This window comes from Triticum aestivum, chromosome 4A, assembly GCF_018294505.1.
Source record: "Triticum aestivum cultivar Chinese Spring chromosome 4A, IWGSC CS RefSeq v2.1, whole genome shotgun sequence".
NCBI lineage: Eukaryota > Viridiplantae > Streptophyta > Magnoliopsida > Poales > Poaceae > Triticum > Triticum aestivum.
Genome location: NC_057803.1, coordinates 553,562,662 through 553,581,063, shown reverse-complemented (window position 1 = coordinate 553,581,063; position 18,402 = coordinate 553,562,662). Strand labels below are relative to the sequence as shown.

Sequence of the window (18,402 nt, the reverse complement as noted above, 5' to 3'; positions counted from 1 at the left end):
GATACCTTGGTTCTCAAAAACTAAGGGAAATACTAACGCTGCTTTACTGCACAACCCTTTCCTCTTCAAGGGAAAAGTAACGCAGTGCTCAAGAGGTAGCAGGAGCTCTGTAGCATTTCTGATATTATATGTGGATGACATATTGTTGATCGGAAATGATACTGAATTTCTGAATAGCATAAAAGGATACTTGAATAAGAATTTTCAATGAAATACCTCGGTGAAGCTGCTTATATATTGGGCATCAAGATCTATAGAGATAGATCAAGACACTTAATTGGACTTTCACAAAGCACATACCTTGATAAAGTTTTGAAGAAATTCAAAATGGATCAGGCAAAGAAAGGGTTCTTGCCTATGTTACAAGGTGTGAAGTTGAGTTAGACTCAATGCCCAACCACTGCAGAAGATAGAGAGAAAATGAAAGGTGTTCCCTATGCTTCAGCCATAGGCTCTATCATGTATGCAATGCTGTGTACCAGACCTGATGTGTGTCTTGCTATCAGTCTAGCAGGGAGGTACCAAAGTAATCCAGGAGTGGATCATTGGACAACAGTCAAGAACATCCTAAAATACCTGAAAAGGACTAAGGATATGTTTCTCGTATATGGAGGTGACAAAGAGCTCGTAGTAAATGGTTACGTCGATGCAAGCTTTGACACTGATCCGGATGACTCTAAGTCACAAACCGGATACGTATTTTTATTAAATGGTGGAGCGGTCAGTTGGTGCAGTTCCAAGCAGAGCGTCGTGGCGGGATCTACGTGTGAAGCGGAATACATAGTTGCTTCGGAAGCAGCAAATGAAGGATTCTGGATGAAGGAGTTCATATCCGATCTAGGTGTCAGACCTAGTGCATCGGGTCCAATGAAAATCTTTTGTGACAATACTAGTGCAATTGCCTTGGCAAAGGAATCCAGATTTCACAAGAGAACCAAGCACATCAAGAGACGCTTCAATTCCATCCGCAATCAAGTCAAGGAGGGAGACATAGAGATTTGCAAGATATATACGGATCTGAATGTTGCAAACCCGTTGACTAAGCCTCTCTCACAAGCAAAACATGATTAACACTAAGACTCCATGGGTGTTAGAATCATTACAATGTAATCTATATTATTGACTCTAGTGCAAGTGGGAGACTGAAGGAAATATGCCCTAGAGGCAATAATAAAGTTGTTATTTATATTTCCTTATATCATGATAAATGTTTATTATTCATGCTAGAATTGTATTAACAAGAAACTTAGTACATGTGTGAATACATAGACAAACAGAGTGTCACTAGTTTGCCTCTACTTGACTAGCTCATTGAATCAATGATGGTTATGTTTCCTAACCATAGACATGAGTTGTCATTTGATTAACGGGATCACATCATTAAAGAATGATGTGATTGACTAGACCCATCCATTAGCTTAGCACGATGATCGTTTAGTTTGTTGCTATTGCTTTCTCCATAACTTATACATGTTCCTATGACTATGAGATCATGCAACTCCCGAATACCGGAGGAACACTTTGTGTGCTACCAAACGTCACAACGTAACTTCGTGATTATAAAGGTGCTCTACAGGTGTCTCCGATGGTGTTTGTTGAGTTGGCATAGATCGAGATTAGGATTTGTCACTCCGATTGTCGGTGAGGTATCTCTGGGCCCTCTCGGTAATGTACATCACTATAAGCCTTGCAAGCAATGTAGCTAATGAGTTAGTTATGGGATGTAGCATTACGGAACGAGTAAAGAGACTTGCCAGTAACGAGATTGAACTAGGTATTGAGATACCGACGATCAAATCTTGGGTAAGTAACATACCGATGACAAAGGGAACAACATACATCGTTATGCGGTTTGACCGATAAAGATCTTTGTAGAATATGTAGGAACCAATATGAGCATCTAGGTTCCGCTATTGGTTATTGACCGGAGACGTGTCTCGGTCATGTCTACATAGTTCTCGAACCCGTAGGGTCCGCACGCTTAACATTCGGTACGATCGGTATTATGAGTTTATGTGTTTTGATGTACCAAAGTAGTTCGGAGTCCCGGATGTGATCACGGACATGACAAGGAGTCTCAAAATGGTCGAGAAATAAAGATTGATATATTGGACGACTATATTCGGACACCGGATGAGTTCCAGGAGTCACCAGATATTTATTGGAGTGCCGGGGGTTATCGGAACCCCCGGGGGAACTAATGGGCCTACATGGGCCTTGTGTGAGAGAGAGGAGGGGGCCTAGGGCTGGCCGCGGCCCCCCTTGGGAGTCTGAATCGAACAAGGAGGGGGGCACCCCCTCTTTCCTCCCTCTCTCCTCTCCTTCCTTTCCCCTTCCCCCTTCCTAGTTGGACTAGGAAAAGGGGAGTCCTACTCCTACTAGGAGGAGGACTCCCCCTCTCCTTAGTGCGCCCCTAGGCCAGCCGGCCTCCCCCTTGCTCCTTTATATATGGGGGCAAGGGGCACCCTAGAACACACAAGTTGATTGTTTCCAGCCATGTGCGGTGCCCCCCTCCACTATTATCCACCTTGGTCATATCGTAGCGGTGCTTAGGCGAAGCCCTGTTCCGGTAGCATCATCATCACCATTATCACGCCGTCATGCTGACGAAGCTCTCCCTCGACACTCTACTGGATCGTGAGTTCGTGGGACATCACCGAGCCGAACGTGTGCAGATCACGGATGTGTCGTACCTTCGGTGCTAGGATCGGTCGATCATGAAGACGTACGACTACATCAACCGCGTTGTCATAACGCTTCCGCTTACGGTCTACGAGGGTACATAGACAACACTCTTCCCTCTCGTTGCTATGCATCACCATGATCTTGCGTGTGCGTAGGATTTTTTTTTTGAAATTACTGCGTTCCCCAACAAAAATACACAACCAATTGCTACCTTCCCAATTACTCAAAACTACACCTTGTTGTAGAAACCAGAGGATTTTGGTTATCGACAGGGGCATCACTCTGGGTGTTGGGAAACGCAGTAATTTCAAAAAAATTCCTAAGCACACGCAAGATCCATCTAGGTGATGCATAGCAACGAGAGGGGAGAGTGTTGTCCACGTACCCTCATAGACCGTAAGCGGAGCGTTAAGATAGCGTGGTTGATGTAGTCGTACGTCTTCACAATCTGACCGATCCTAGCACCGAAGGTACGGCACCTCCTCGGTCTGCACACGTTCAGCTCGGTGACGTCCCACGAACTCTAGATCCAGCTGAGGTCGAGGGAGAGTTTCGTCAGCACGACGGTGTGATGACGGTGATGATGAAGTTACCGACGCAGGGCTTCGCCTAAGCTCTACACCGATATGACCGAGGTGGAAGTCTGTGGAGGGGGCACCGCACACGGCTAAACAATCAACTTGTGTGTCTATGGGGTGCCCCCTCCCCCGTATATAAAGGAGTGGAGGAGGGGGAGGGCCGACCCTCTCATGGTGCGCCCAAGGGGGGAGTCCTACTCCCGGTGGGAGTAGGATCCCCCTTCCCTAGTTGGAGTAGGAGAGGAAAGAAGGGGGAGAGAGAGGGAAGGAAAGAGGGGCCGACCCCACCCAATTCGGATTGGGCTTGGAGGGGGGGCGCGCCCTCCACCCTGGCCGCCTCCTCCTCTCTCCCACTAAGGCCCAACAAGGCCCATACACTCCCTGGTAGGTTTCGGTAACCCCCTGGTACTCTGGTAAATGCCCGAACTCACCCGAAACCTTTCCAATGTCCAAACATAGCCTTCCAATATATTGATCTTTATGTCTCGACCATTTCGAGACTCCTCGTCAATCTTGCTCCTCGTCATGTCCGTGATCATACCGGGACTCCGAACTACCTTCGGTACATCAAAACACATAAACTCATAATACCGATCGTCACCGGACGTTATGCGTGCGGACCCTACGGGTTCGAGAACTATGTAAACATGACCGAGACTCATCTCAGGTCAATAACCAATAGCGGAACCTGGATGCTTATATTGGTTCCTACATATTCTACGAAGATCTTTATCGGTCAAACCGCATAACAACATACGTTGTTCCCTTTGTCATCGGTATGTTACTTGCCTGAGATTCGATCGTCGGCATCTCAATACCTAGTTCAATCTCGTTGCCGGCAAGTCTCTTTACTCGTTTTGTAATGCAACATCCCGTAACTGACTCATTAGTCACATTGCTTGCAAGGCTTATAGTGATGTGCATTATCAAGAGGGCCCAGAGATACATCTCCGATACACGAAGTGACAAATCCTAATCTCGATCTATGCCAACTCAATAAACACCATCGGAGACACCTGTAGAGCATCTTTATAGTCACTCAGTTACGTTGTGACGTTTGATAGCACGCTAAGTGTTCCTCCGGTATTCGGGAGTTGCATAATCTCATAGTCATAGGAACATGTATAAGTTATGAAGAAAGCAATAGCAACAAACTAAACGATCATCGTGCTAAGCTAATGGATGGGTCAAGTCAATCACATCATTCTTTAATGATGTGATCTCGTTCATCAAATGACAACTCTTGTCCATGGCTAGGAAACTTAACCATCTTTGATTAACGAGCTAGTCAAGTAGATGCATACTAGTGATACTTTATTTGTCTATATATTCACACATGTACTAAGTTTCCGGTTGATACAATTATAACATGAATAATAAATATTTATCATGATATAAGGAAATATAAATAACAACTTTATTATTGCCCCTAGGGCATATTTCCTTCACTGGGCTCATATAAATACTTGACATAGAGCTTATTGTTTTGGTGCAGATTCCACATAAATTTGGCGGGCTCATGCGACACGTGGATGGGCTCCAAACATGTGAGCAATTCATTTCACACTGCTAGGCGAGGCCCCAACAAAGCCCTACAGAAAGAAATATCACGATCAACTTGACTCAGGACATGTGCGATGTGACAAATTTACATCTAACAACTCAATACAGCCCTAGTTATTGCACCATATGTGGGGTGCCCCCAACCATGCATCTTCCTAAAATCTTTTTTTTTTTGCGGGTAGAAATTTGTATTACTCAAAGCATCAAGTCCTTACAATCCATCACTGCCAACTCCAAAGCATCTGGAGGTCCCGAACCAAGCCAAGTCATGGTTCTACCCTCGCTACGAGCAAAATATGCTAAACTATCACTAACTTTATTTTGGCTACGATTAACATGAGTAATACAAAAATCACGAAGGGACAAAAGATATCTAATCTTCTTGATGACGGACGAGTAGACCGATCTATCAATATCTGAAGCTTGAATCAATTTTACTGCCATTAGGGAGTCCATCTCAACCTGCACAGGCAAGTCGCTTCTCTGGATAGAAAATGATAAACCTTTCATGCATGCACATAGCTTAGCTTCGAGTGCGTCCCGAAAGTGAAACAATTGCCTACAGGAAGAGAAGATGATGGCACCCCTCTCATCCCTTAACACCATACCTGCACCAGCCGAGCCATCCTCAGCAAAGGAACCGTCAGTGTTTAACTTGACAAATCCAACGCTAGGAGCAGCCCACTTGGGGTCTGCACTTTTGCCCATAAGAGGCCGAGTTGCTCCATATAATATCAGGGATTTTCCTTTGGACGATTCAGCAGCAAGATTAGATTTTATGCCAATGATAGAGTCCAGGTAGCTCGTCAAAAATCTGCGTAAAACTTCCATGGGTGGCGGGGCTTTGTTGTGAACAATCTCGTTGCGTATATGCCACGCCCTCCACAAGTTCACAAAATTGAATAACATATTCACGGCTTTTGAAAAATGCTCATGAAATATTTTTTCTTGAATATGAAGAAACGTTTGCAAAATTTATTTTTTCGTGAATTTAGAAAATATCCAAGAATTATAAATATGTTCAAGAATTTTATTTCTTTCACCAATTTTTGAAAAAAAGAAATAATTCTATATCTATACCTAATATTAAAAGGAGGAAGTTTTCATAGTTCTCCATAAGTCACCCTTTTATATCCGTTGATTTTGTGTTGAACTTATGATCAATGGCTGAGATTTCTCTTTTTCTTTTTTTCTCCTATATATTTTTATTAAAAAAGAAAGGTTAACGTCTCCTGATCTGTTCCTTTCGTGGAGCCTCCTAGCGATCAAAGCGATCGGTCTCATCTTTTTCTGAGCAACAACGATCAATCTCCATCTGAATCCATGCGATCATCAGAGTCCAAGCGCGATCTCATTTTTTTGTTTTTTGAGATTGATCGCTGACCAGCGGAGAAACGCCCATCTAACCTGCGCGATCTCAGAGAAGCCCAACAAGTGCTAGCCCAGCCGGCCTTGCGGGATTGCACCAAGGTGTCGATCGGATCGATCGGACAGTCTAGATTGGTAGGGCACGAGATCGTACGTTTTAAAGTTTTTGCTACACAAGCGTGTCATTTCCAGTTTGTATGGTATTCAGCTTTTATTACGTGAACAATTCCGTCTGATGGATCGCTCAGATCGATTGCTAGCTCATGAAAAGTTCGTCGGAAAAACAAAACGGAAACGCCGACACGCACAAAGCCAGTAGGAGCATACACGCCGATCCAGTTGACAGCTTAGTCCGTCCACGCGCACGAGACACATGGCACCAGTGAAATCCTAGCGGCTAGCAGCAGCGGCGATGCCGGCGGCTAGCAGGAGGGGCGGGGTCGGCCTCCCGCAAGAGCGACGAAGCGGACGGCGGTGGTTGGTGTCCACAGGCCACAGCATGGTAGCATGCAAAATCACGCCTATCGCTAGCAACTAGCACCAACAGTGGGCCGGGAGAAGGGTGCTCAGCAAGCCACAACAGGTGGCCTGACGGTGTTGCGGACTTGCTGATGAAAGAAAAAGGGCCATGTTAGACAAGTTGCCGGAGCTGGCGGAAACGGTGAGTAGCCGGGCAAGGGAGGGAGGCGGGCGTGTCCAGGATGACATTGGTTTCTCTCACAAAATCATTCTCCGTGGCTGTAAGGAGATCAATTAGACTGATTCAAGATGAAAAATTGATGGCAATGAACGGATGAGGGCAAGAGGAAAACGCCGCTGCTAAATTTGTCATGTACGAAGGTCATGAGAATGAGTGAAAGAAAGGTAGTATCCGTAACTAAGTTTACTTTATTATGTCAACCTACTACTTTAGGAATTTTTAACATCCTCTACTATTTATTGGTATTCAGTTCATTATAACTATTTGTGTCGTCTTACAAGTATCATTGTAAACTTATAACCAAACTGAAAGGACTGAAAGAGTTGCTTGTAAAAGAAATAAATGGATTAAAGTAGTTTGTCATAATCTGTTTAATTGTATACGTACTTTGATAAAAGGAGATTAGTACAAAAATAAAATGAGTTTCTCTTAGAGCATTGTTTTCATTTAATAATTAATCTTGAACGTGGTATGATGAAGACAACCTTACTGGAATTTTTGGCTGGCTTTGTAATGAAGTTCTGGCGATCGACGAAAGTTAGATTGTCTTTGTGATCTTTTACTAGCAGCGTATTCCGAGATTGCACTGAAACAATTATTTGTTGAGCGTTGATCAACCAACAGGTTTGTTATTTTTAGTTGCTCTACCAATTGGAGTATTTTTCCCCTTATAGTTCTAATGGTACATGTCAAGATTTTTGACCTATTTTGTTTCTCAGTAAAAGTTTAGTTTCAATGCACAAAATCAGATAAACAAGATGACTGTTAAAGTATTTCATTTAAGTTCCACAGATCTTGATAAACTAAATTTATTATGAACAGTGATTGTGTTTTGCACATACAATTCACACTAATTTTGAATACACAATATTTACTTTCTCCCGGGACACCGCACGGGCATATATGACAGGGAGGTCTTGAGACATCAAAGGGTTTTTTTCTTCCGTTGCAACGCACGGGCATGTTTGCTAGTAAACAATAAAAAAAAACAAAATACTTTTTTTGAGCATCAGTACAGACACAAGCGCTCATATACACGCGCATACACTCACCCCTATAAACGCACACACGCACACCCTACCCCTATCGTCGACGGGAGTCTCCTCCCACTGAAAGCGCATCGCCGGAAATTCTGAAATAAATCCAGAAATAATGCGAGCACCAGGATTTGAACCCTGGTGGAGTGGGTTGGGGATACCACTGTCCACCTAACCAACTCAACCACAGGTTGATTCGCAAAAAAAAAAACCAAAATACTACTACTGGACAAAACCGATAATTACTAACTGAATAAGTACACATTTTTCGGTTTTATAACCCCTGATTAACCGAAAAAACGAAGTAGTATTACCACCACAATGTTTAGGCCCATTGTTTCTCGCTAAAGGCCCGAGGCCTGAAGGCCGACGTGGTGCGCTGGTGATGTCCTGTCGTGCCCTAGTTCCCCGAACGCCCACACCCGAGCGGCCGAGTCAGCCATCGCAGCGTGCCGCCGCCACAAGCGCTGCTCTGCCTGCTTCGCCACCACAGGCCCTCGCCCTCGTCAGCGCCGCCGCCGCCGACACAGGTCCTCGCTAGCCCCTCCGCCACCACACTCCCTTCCTCGCCGTCGCCTCCGCTGCCGCCCCACGCCTTCCCCCTCCTTCCCTCCAGGCTCCTGCCCCGCTACGCAGCGCCGGCAGTCCAGCACGCCGAAGAAGACCGTCGCCCGGCGCATATACTTTCAGGTATACTACCATTATCAATTTCTTGTCTGCACGCCTCTTGTGTTTGACGCTACATATTCAGGATGTTATGCTGTCAAAAATTGAAACACAATCCTGCTCAAAGTGACAGAGTCTGAAACTGAAAGTCGGCGCTTTCATGTTCTGTAGAATTATCGGTTTTACTATTTCAGGTGCAAATTTCGGTTTTCACATCCCACTAACCGAAAGAAAAGCCAGGTCTGGTGGAGTAGCAGTCTATTTTTTTCTTCCAATAGAAGCCAGGCTAGAAGAATGTTGCTGCTGCGAATTTAACTTGTCAATTCAAGATATCCCCTCGAGTCTTGTTTTGAAGAGTGGCTTTGTTTGTATTTGCTCACGCATCCGCCTCACAGTTTCCATTTTCCATGCAGGGTGAGCAGGATGGGGATCGCTACCGAGGAAGATCCCAAAGAGATGAAGAACCACCAAAACTCCGTGGATGAAATGGAGATGAAGGTGGTCAGGTTTTCGCGGGGGAAGGCTGCTAACTTGTCGGTAGGATAATTACTCTCCTACAAGTGTAGTCGTTGAAGTTCAGCACTAGTTGCTTTGCTATCTCTGCTGATTGAAAAGCATGTATTGGCATTTTTGTTTCATTGTGATTCTGTTGCAGGCTCTGCGTGATAAGAAATTGAAAGGGCAGCTCACCGGAAAAGAGAAGCTAATCGGAATATCTGCCAAAGCTGCTGCGCAGGCTGAAAAGGTGCGGTATTGTGGATTTGTTGTAGAATGTCTCTGAATTTGTTGCGACAAGCACATGTATAAGTAGCTGAATAACAGTGAGTATGATATGATGGAATCTGGTATTCTGTACTGTTGACTTACTACAATACAATATTCTATCATATAGCTCATCTCTAGTTGTTCAGTAGTCTTTAGCCGTTGACTGGCATCATGTGGATCTGTTTGGATGAAGTGATGGACTTATATTTATAGGATTTACATGTTAAGTGTGATATGGTTTTATCTGGTGTTCTTCCCAAAGAGGTGCTAGTCGTCGAGTAGGGTTTTATTCATGTCCTGTGCAGGAAGTAAAATTACTGTATTGCTGATAATCCTTTTGGAGTTCCTTTAGGTTAATTCATACTACCTCATGGGCAATGATCGACATATCTATCATTTTCGTGCCTCTTTGATGTACTTTTGCATAAACTTATGGTGCTTATTGGCAGCAATATACCAATTGACCCATTGAAATTCCCTGCGGTATCTATTTTTATTATCTGGCCACCTTATGCTTCTTGATCTTTGCATTTAACATATTTCGAATTTGACTTTTGCAAACATGGGAGACTTTCCATATTACTGATTTGTTGCTAACTCAATTTTCAGTGGTTTTTACCTATCGAGGGGGGGTACTTGGAGCCTGAAGGTTTGGAGAAGACATATAGATATACGCAGGAACAGATTCGTGGTGATGTCGACATTTCGAGTAAAAGAAAACCATTTGATATGATCTTACCTGGTAAATATGTAAACAAAAATTGTGTTCTCTGAAGCTGTGCCACCATTGTTACATGATCCAGTACCAATAACAACAATGTACAATACAGATGTTGATATGGAACATCATTGATGATACTTGTGTTCTTGTGTAGTACAGTTAGTTGATTAGCATTTCCAAATTGAAGTATTTTATTTCCTGATACTTATTTGGTTTGTCTTTGTAAGACTTGTACCCTTCTTATTGTGTACATGAGAGAAGGCCAATAGTTAGTTTTCTGAATGTTTATAACCATATCATCATAGAGTTATTGGCACTATCAGGTTTTTGTCATTAACAGTTTTACTTATTTGAATAATGGATGTGAGTTTTTCTATGCTTGCATGTGCCGACAGATATATATTTAATATCTATATTGCCCCATTGATGAATGCTGACTGTCAACTTCCTTATATGTATGCAAATTGAGTTAAGGGGGCTAACTAGCTCATTTTTTATGCAGAACTTGGTCCTTATACTCTAGAATACACCTCAAATGGTCGGTACATGATCGTAGGTGGGAGAAAAGGTCATATTGGTATGATGGATATGTTGAGTATGAATCTCATCAAGGAGTTTCAGGTCAGCTCACAGAACTTTTAGCAGTTTCCCAGCATGTTGGATTTTGGTAACACATTCACCACTTGAAGTTTAGTGCTTTTTTCAAAAATTAAGCTGGCAAGATTGGTCTAGTATGATCTTAAATGTTTAGTGAAAATGCAGTTGTAATAAAAGTGTGTGCCTTCCATGCAACCAAAAAACTAACAGAAGGTTGTAGTGTGGTTCTATTCCCATGAGAAAAATAATAAAAATGCTGAGCAAGTCCTCACAAAATTTTCCATTGCCTCCTTGTCGGGATTTTTATGCATATTTACTTACTGCAATGCTTTCCAAGGTTCAAAAAAGGACTGCGCTAGGTGGGTGATGGGCCTAGGCGGCCACCTGGAACATGACAGTAAGCAGGCAACTGGACACCTGAGCCCAGCACATTGCAACTGAGGGCTAGAATTACATAGAGCAGAGTGAGGGAGAAGTGAAGGTGGAGTTACGGTCCAGGTCGTTGTAGCAGGAGCGTGAAGTTTCACAGTCACGGCAGCAGCGAGCCTCCATGTCGTGGCTGTAGGGGGGGGGGGGGTTATGGAGTCTGGAAAGATGATGTTCTCATGTCATGAATATGGTGATTTCTGGCTCGTGTGGAACCCTAGCTTTACCAAGCCATTTAGGCATCCATCTAAATCATTCATGTATCCCGATCGTCTACATATCTGCTATTTATGGGCTTCCCCCATGCATGTCCGTCTTCTGCTTCACGAGGGTGCCTTCGCTTCATAATTCTCCTCGCACTGCAGCCGCCAGCCGCTCTTCTCGCTGCAGGGCTGCTGCTCCTCGTGTCGCCGCCACCTCTTGTCTGCTGCCAGAGGATGTTGGTTCCTCACTGGAGGACCTTACTGGCCGCCTAGGGCTGTAGCACCGCACCATGGAGCGCCTAGGCAGCGCCTATTTTTTGTTTTGGTCTTTTGGACCTTGATGGTCTTTATTGCCACAAAGACTTTCTGGTGTTCACATTTGATGATGATTAAAGAAAATGATCCCTCCTATTATTTCTACCTGGTCAAATCCTACTCTTGTCTCCCACTTTTCTCCAGAACTATCCTTGTCTTTTATAATTACAGTGACTAGACACTTTGGTTGCACTTTATGCACATACTTTACTTCTCTGATCCTCTATTTTTAACACTTCTGATCCTCTTTTTATAGGTGAGGGAAACTGTGCGCGATGTGGCATTCTTACACAATGAGCAACTCTTTGCAGTCGCCCAGAAGAAGTAATTTCTTGACCCTGTTTAAGCTTTGCGACATATATCCCTTGCTCATAAAATATATCAATATGTTTCGTCTGCTAGTCTTAGTTTGATTTTCGGCCACATGGCTAGAGTTATGCAGCATGACTGCATGATTCACTACATTATTCTATATATAGTTATATACTACCATGAACCTTGAAGAGTTGTTGTGACCACTCATGCTGATTTTGGTACCATTTCTTTGATTTTCTAGAGTTCTTAACAAGAGTATTGTTGAAACAGGTACCCCTACATATACAATCATCATGGCACAGAAATTCACTGTTTGAAGGTAAGTAATTTTGAATACCTTTGCGTTCTTGGTAACTATGCTCTAACTATTGATGATTTTCATAATTTATTGCAATGCTGTTTCATCATTTAACACATGCTTGCATTCATTATGAGAAAAGACTAGATAATAGTAAAATAGAATACAGAATATCCCTATTCCCATTTTCTTATGAACCCTGCAGAACTGATGAATGATATATTGATATATCTCAATTATTTATGTAGCTACGTCAAAATGATTTGGTCCTAAATGAGCTCATCTCAATACCAAACTCATTTGTACTAAGAGTTAAGTACTGCGATGTGCTGATTCGTACTAAACTTGGAGAACTAGTAAAGTAGCATGGCTCTGCTCCGATCTCGATGAGCTGAATAGATTGTTCCATTAAGGTTGAAGGAGAAAAATTACAAAAAGTTTGATTACATGAGGCCCCAGAAGGCTTGCCCCCCATCCACCTGTGCTAACGCTAAGATTACATCTCATCCATGGCCGCCGTTTCTACCGTACCGCATTAATGAATATAATATTTTTTTTCCACAGAGCATTCCGAGATGAACTTATTTGTACTAACTATAAACATTCAAGCTACTGCAAGTTTGTTGTTTGGTAATTTCTTTTGAAAATGCTTTTGTTTCTTAAGCTGTAGAAGCATAATTTTAGAGCTGCTCATCATCCAGCTTGTACTTGGTGTATATATATCCAAGACATGACATCTCTGAAATAGTTGTAACTTCTCTGATCTCTGACAATTCTTCTGTTTCACAGGAACATGGCAAAGCGCTGAAACTTCAGTTTCTGGATAAACACTTCCTCTTGGCATCGATAAACAGCTTTGGGCAGCTCCACTACCAAGATATGAGCACCGGCGAGATGATTGCAAATCACAGGACAGGTCTTGGGCATACAGATGTTATGCGGGTAAATCCGTACAACGCTGTCATCGGCCTTGGGCATGCTGATGGCAAAGTTACCATGTGGAAGCCAACCAGCGTGAAGCCACTTGTCACAATGCTGTGCCATAATGGCCATGTGACTGCTGTTGCATTCGAGAGGGGTGGTCATCTTATGGCAACTGCAGGTCTTGACAAGAAGATTAAGATTTGGGATCTCAGGAAGTATGAGGTTGTGCATACACACGCTGCACGAGCTGAGTCCTTGGATTTCAGCCAGAAGGGGTTGTTGGCCGCCAGTGATGGATCTCTAGTTGAGATATACAGGGATGCTGGGGGCCATGATTATAAAGTTTATTTGAAGCATAGGATGGTAAAGGGATATCAGGTCGGTAAGGTTTTGTTCCGCCCTTACGAGGATATCTGTTCGATTGGGCACTCCACGGGGTTTTCTTCCATTCTCGTTCCTGGATCAGGCGAGGCCAACTTTGATACCTTTGTTGAGAACCCTGTGGAGACTGCCAAGCAAAGGAGGGAGAGGGAGGTGCATGCTCTCCTCAATAAGCTTCAGCCGGAGACTGTGATGCTTAACCCAAATATGATCGGTAACGTGAGACAGCCAAAGAAGAAAGAGAAGAAGACGAAAAAAGAAGTCGAGGAGGAGATTGAAGATGCGGTGGAGGCCGCCAAGAGCACGAAGGTGAAGAATAAGACCAAGGGCAGGAGCAAACCCAGCAAGCGGGCCAAGAAGAAGGAAGAAGAGGTCCTCAGAGCCAAGAGGCCTCTACTGGACCAGTACAATGAAATCGGTGGGCATCCCGACAAGAAACAGCGGGTCGGCGACAAGGCCGAGCTGCCAAAGGCCCTGCAGCGGTTTGCCAAGAACAAGCAATCATGATCTTGTTTATCTAGCAGTTTGTGCTGTAGTATCATCTATCATGTAGCTGGCAGGTAGTATTTGAGTCCATGTGGACATGCCACATGAGACAACGGTGGGAAAGGATGCAGCAAATTTTTGTCTCGAAATAACTTGATGTTCTAGTTGAAATTTAGCTCACTTCTTGAGTTGGACATCCTATTATCTTGTATGAATGGGCTAGGCTTGGGGCTTGAGAGGTTTATTTGATGTATTGGTGGAGCCTTTTGGGTTGGGTGTCAACACAACTTATTGTGCAAGTTACATGTGCATTTTACTTATGGTGAGCACCACACTGGGAATGCTACAACCTAGAATGTGTTTGGTTTAGAAAAGGTTAAGTAGATGTAATCAAATCAGATACTTCCAGCACTCTTCCATTTGTAAGTATGATGCAACAAGCCACCAACTGAAAACAACCGAAATAGGAATCAAAATTCAAACCAACGGATGACCGAGATAATTCAGATTTGGTAGTAATTTCATGAGAGCTCAATCGCAAGAATTAGCACATGCGCGCAGAAAGAAGCGGACGATCTGGGATGGGTGCTTTAGGGGAAGTATCAGGTGATGCAACACTAACATGCTCCGACTTTGAAAAAATAAAAATCAAATCTAAGCGTGTCAAAAAAAAAATCCGATTTTTTGTATGGATGTTCACAAGACATGTCTACAACCAATGAAAAATTCATATCAAAATTCGAAATGCAGAAAGAGATACAAAAACGACAAATCCATCCAGCATTTGAAATACAGAAAGGACAAAAATAAAAACTCAACGCTATCCATGCCGGATTTGTCTTTCCGTTTCTCTTTATGGATTTTGAATTTTGACTTGAATATTTTAGGAGCTGTGCATACATGTCTTGTGGACATCCACAAATACTTGTAGATTTTTTTGACACATTTCAATTTGATTTGTTTTTGAAATGGGAGCATTCTAGTGCTGGTAACACTAGATATTTTCCTGGGTGCTTCGAGTGCCATCATGAATCCTCTGGTTTTGAAGCTCGGCTGCCTACTTCCTCACGAGCATGCTTCGGTTATTTGAGAATATAACTAGATCGTTGATTAATTGAGAAGCGAGGAAGTAATTAGCAATGATATTTCATTTTCCTCTCTCCTGTAGAGGGACGCAGCTAGTGTGACGTGTCTTGGAAAAATATGATGCATATATTTAAAACTTGATTCGCTACCTGGGCAACATTACTATTTTTCCGAGAGTATGACGAGCAAATTGCATAACAATTTTTCTTGGATAAAGATAGAAAAGAGTTTACAAGATATTTCTTCAATAGAACGCTGCTAGGTAGTGTTGCAAAAAATAAAAGAAGGAACTGGGTATCTTTATACTATAACTTCAACATATTTTTTGCGATTACATGGACAACATTACTATGAAGCTATACTGAAAAAAAAGGAAAATCTAATACTTGAACTTCAAAAGTGGAGTACTAATAATTCTTCAGACTTCAAGAACTTGATCAGAGCTACCAAAGGATGCAAGTCGGCATAAATCTTCCTTGCACGAACTTCAAAGTATCGACTCAGCATAGTTGGTGTCAGATCGACGTAGTGGATGCCTGTACGTCGGTACCTCTCCAAGTCAACCGCCGAACTCTCTGTACTTCCTTGCTACCTACCTGTTACCTGAACTTTTTTGTTGTTGTGAAACTATGAAACTTTACTGGGCTACTATGAAACTTCACTGAAACCGAAATTTTCGTACTCTATGCTTGAACTTTTTTAAAAAACTAGTACTAAGAGTACTCTCTTCGATCCATGTAAGTGCCGCTGGTTTGGTACTCTCTTCGATGGGAAGGAGTACTATTTTTTTGTTGACTTTTTTCGAAACGGAATTCTTCAGACTTCGGACTTCAAGGGCTTGATCAGAGTTACCATGGACGCAAATCAGCATCAGTCTTCCTTGCACGAGCTTTGAATTCTGAGCTCAGCATTGCTGGTGTGAGATCGACCTAGCTAGTGCAGGCCTTTAAGAAGACCCCGGTATTTTCGCACGTCGCCGCCGAGCTCTACGTACTTCAGCCGCATGAAGACCTGCAGCGCGTGCACGCTGGCAGCAGCTGCGAGGCGAGGGCTCCCCAGCGGCGGATGGAAGCCGAGGTAATCGGCGATGTGCTCCAGCCCGATCGGCATGGCCGGGCAGTCGGCCGCCATCCTGACGACATCATAGACCTGGTCGCCGAGGTAACGCCGCACGGCGCCGTTGAACCCGGCCACATCTCGCGGCAGGGCGGCCCCGCCGGTGACGACCTTGAGCAGGTACGCGACGTGGTAGGCCCCGGCGTAGGTGATCCAACTCCGCGATCGCCCACGCCGAGCGCCGACCAGGCCGGATTCAAACAGCTTCTTGCTTAGCATGTCGGCGCTGACGCCGTGGTCGCGGAGCGCGCCGACGTCGAGGCCGCGGCCGGCGAGGTACGCGAGGGAGTTCTCGTCGCGCGGGTCGGCATGGGGGCGGAAGTCGCGGAGGTTGAACTCCCAGGCGGCGATGTACCCGCCGTGGCTGTCGTAGAGCGCGACGCCCACCTGCAGCGGCTTCAGGTCGTCGACATTGGCCTTCACGAGGGCGTAGCGCTCCTCCACGGTGAGGGCGTTGTGGTCCTTGCCGGGGTGGTGGACGACGCCCGGGTAGTGCACGTCGACGGCGACGTACTGGGCTCTCCTGGCGACGTGGCAGAGGTTGGCCGATTCATGCTTGAAGTTGGATGCCCACACGGAGCGCACAGGGACTGGCCACGATGCCCATACCGGCGACATGGGTGCATGGTAGAAGTACGGCGGGGGCTGCACCGGGAACGTATGGTGGAAAGGTGGCGGCGGCGGCGGCGGAAACACTGGGAACATACCGGCGGCCGGGTTCATGCTGATCGATGCCTCTGATCAACAGGAGAAGCTTGTAGCTCTGCGTTCGTGTTAGCTAGGCGGGTGGTGTGTTCGCATTATAAGGAAAGGAGAGGAAGTAGAGTCGTTGTCGTAGTCGGACGAGGAAGGATATTGCGGTGGTCGGACACGGATCGGCTGTAATTCAGAGAAGCTAAGCAGCGTGGGTCATACGAACTCTTTATATTTTTTTGGGCAGGGAAGTGGGTCATAAGAACTCGCAGCGTGGGGAAGTATCAGGTGATGCAATACTAACATGCTCCGTCTTTGAACAAATCCACAACCGTTGGGCCCTCTTGTTACCTTCAAACTCTTCTTCAGAAATTTGTGGTCCGTCCCAGGGGTGACGGCTTGGTCCTGGTGTGGCGCTCGCGAGGCGTCCCGTCGGCGCGCCGCTCTCCGCCGCCGCTGATCTCCCTCCCAGATCTCCCCCGCCCTTCCCCCCACCCACCACACCATCACTCTGCCTGGGTCTCCAGTCTACACGGTCGGCCCGTCACAGGTTTCGGTGGGGTGCGAGGGTGCGCTGTCGCCGGCCAGCGTAACCCTAGTTTCCTTCCCCTTTGTTCTGGTTTTTGGTGGATCAGAGTCCTCAGTTTCTCACGCCTGACATGGATCGAGTCGAGGGATTGATGAAGGGCCTCAAGCTGTCTGATTTGGAGAGTAAGGGTAGGAAGATTGCTTGGGCTGGAGGGGGGAAGGATGGGGTTGTGGAACCACAAGCTGTAGCAAAATTATTGTCGGATAAACCAGCTTTTGCGGAAGGAATGGGGATTGCCCTTGGGAAACTCTGGTGCCCGCTGAGAGGCCTGGGTTGCAAGGATCTGGGCGAAAATAGATTCATGTTCACCTTTCGTCAGCATTCAGGTAAAAGGAAAGCGTTGGACGAAGGCCCATGGATGTTCGGAAAATCCTTGCTAGTGATTGAGGATTATGACCCAACAAAAAGCATAAAGGAGTATGAGTTCAGAAGAATCCCTGTTTGGGTCCGAGTCTATGACCTGCCTTTGGGAATGATGTGTAGGGATGCTGGGCTGGTGATCGGAGATGTCATTGGGAAGGCGTTAGAGGTTGATGCTGGGGCCGATGGTATGGCCGTTGGGAAGTATTTGAGGGTCAAGGTCCGTATGGACATATCAAAACCACTCATGAGAGGCTTTGTGCTTGATGACAAAGAAGACAAGGAGGGGGGAGAACAAGTCCTAACAGAGGAAGAGAAGAGGAAGAAGGAGGAGGTGAAGTGGTGTCGTTTCGAGTATGAGTTCCTCCCAGACTTTTGTTATGTGTGTGGCATGCTCGATCATGTGGAAAATGACTGCTCGATAAGGCTCAAGAAGGGGGAAAACAAACAGTATGGTCCATGGTTGAAAGCATTCATACCTCGGCCCTCAAGCGATGCAAGCAGAGGAAGTTGGAATGATGGCAGAGGTA

General features: G+C 44.9%; 2 protein-coding genes across 2 annotated transcripts; one reads left to right on the top strand and one right to left on the bottom strand.

Moving 5' to 3' along the window:
* Positions 1-8,315: 8,315 nt before the first annotated feature.
* Positions 8,316-14,272, top strand: LOC123086908 (probable U3 small nucleolar RNA-associated protein 7). Its single transcript, XM_044508735.1, has 8 exons — positions 8,316-8,621; positions 9,011-9,134; positions 9,253-9,342; positions 9,972-10,104; positions 10,586-10,704; positions 11,881-11,948; positions 12,210-12,258; positions 13,027-14,272. The coding sequence occupies exons 2-8, from the start codon at positions 9,021-9,023 to the stop codon at positions 14,047-14,049; spliced, it is 1,596 nt and encodes a 531-aa protein (XP_044364670.1). The 5' UTR covers positions 8,316-8,621; positions 9,011-9,020; the 3' UTR covers positions 14,050-14,272.
* Positions 14,273-15,580: 1,308 nt separating this feature from the next.
* Positions 15,581-16,990, bottom strand: LOC123082292 (probable CCR4-associated factor 1 homolog 11). The gene has a single exon (XM_044504655.1). The coding sequence runs from the start codon at positions 16,951-16,953 to the stop codon at positions 16,048-16,050; it is 906 nt and encodes a 301-aa protein (XP_044360590.1). The 5' UTR covers positions 16,954-16,990; the 3' UTR covers positions 15,581-16,047.
* Between the last annotated feature and the right edge of the window lie 1,412 nt (positions 16,991-18,402).

Bases quoted from the DNA above. Each gene is read 5' to 3' on its own strand.
- LOC123082292 (XM_044504655.1), bottom strand. From the start codon at position 16,953: ATGAACCCGGCCGCCGGTATGTTCCCAGTGTTTCCGCCGCCGCCGCCG.
- LOC123086908 (XM_044508735.1), top strand. From the start codon at position 9,021: ATGGGGATCGCTACCGAGGAAGATCCCAAAGAGATGAAGAACCACCAA. The intron at 10,105-10,585 runs GTAAATATGTAA...TTTTTTATGCAG, and splicing joins ATTTGATATGATCTTACCTG to AACTTGGTCCTTATACTCTA. The intron at 11,949-12,209 runs GTAATTTCTTGA...TTGTTGAAACAG, and splicing joins TTTGCAGTCGCCCAGAAGAA to GTACCCCTACATATACAATC.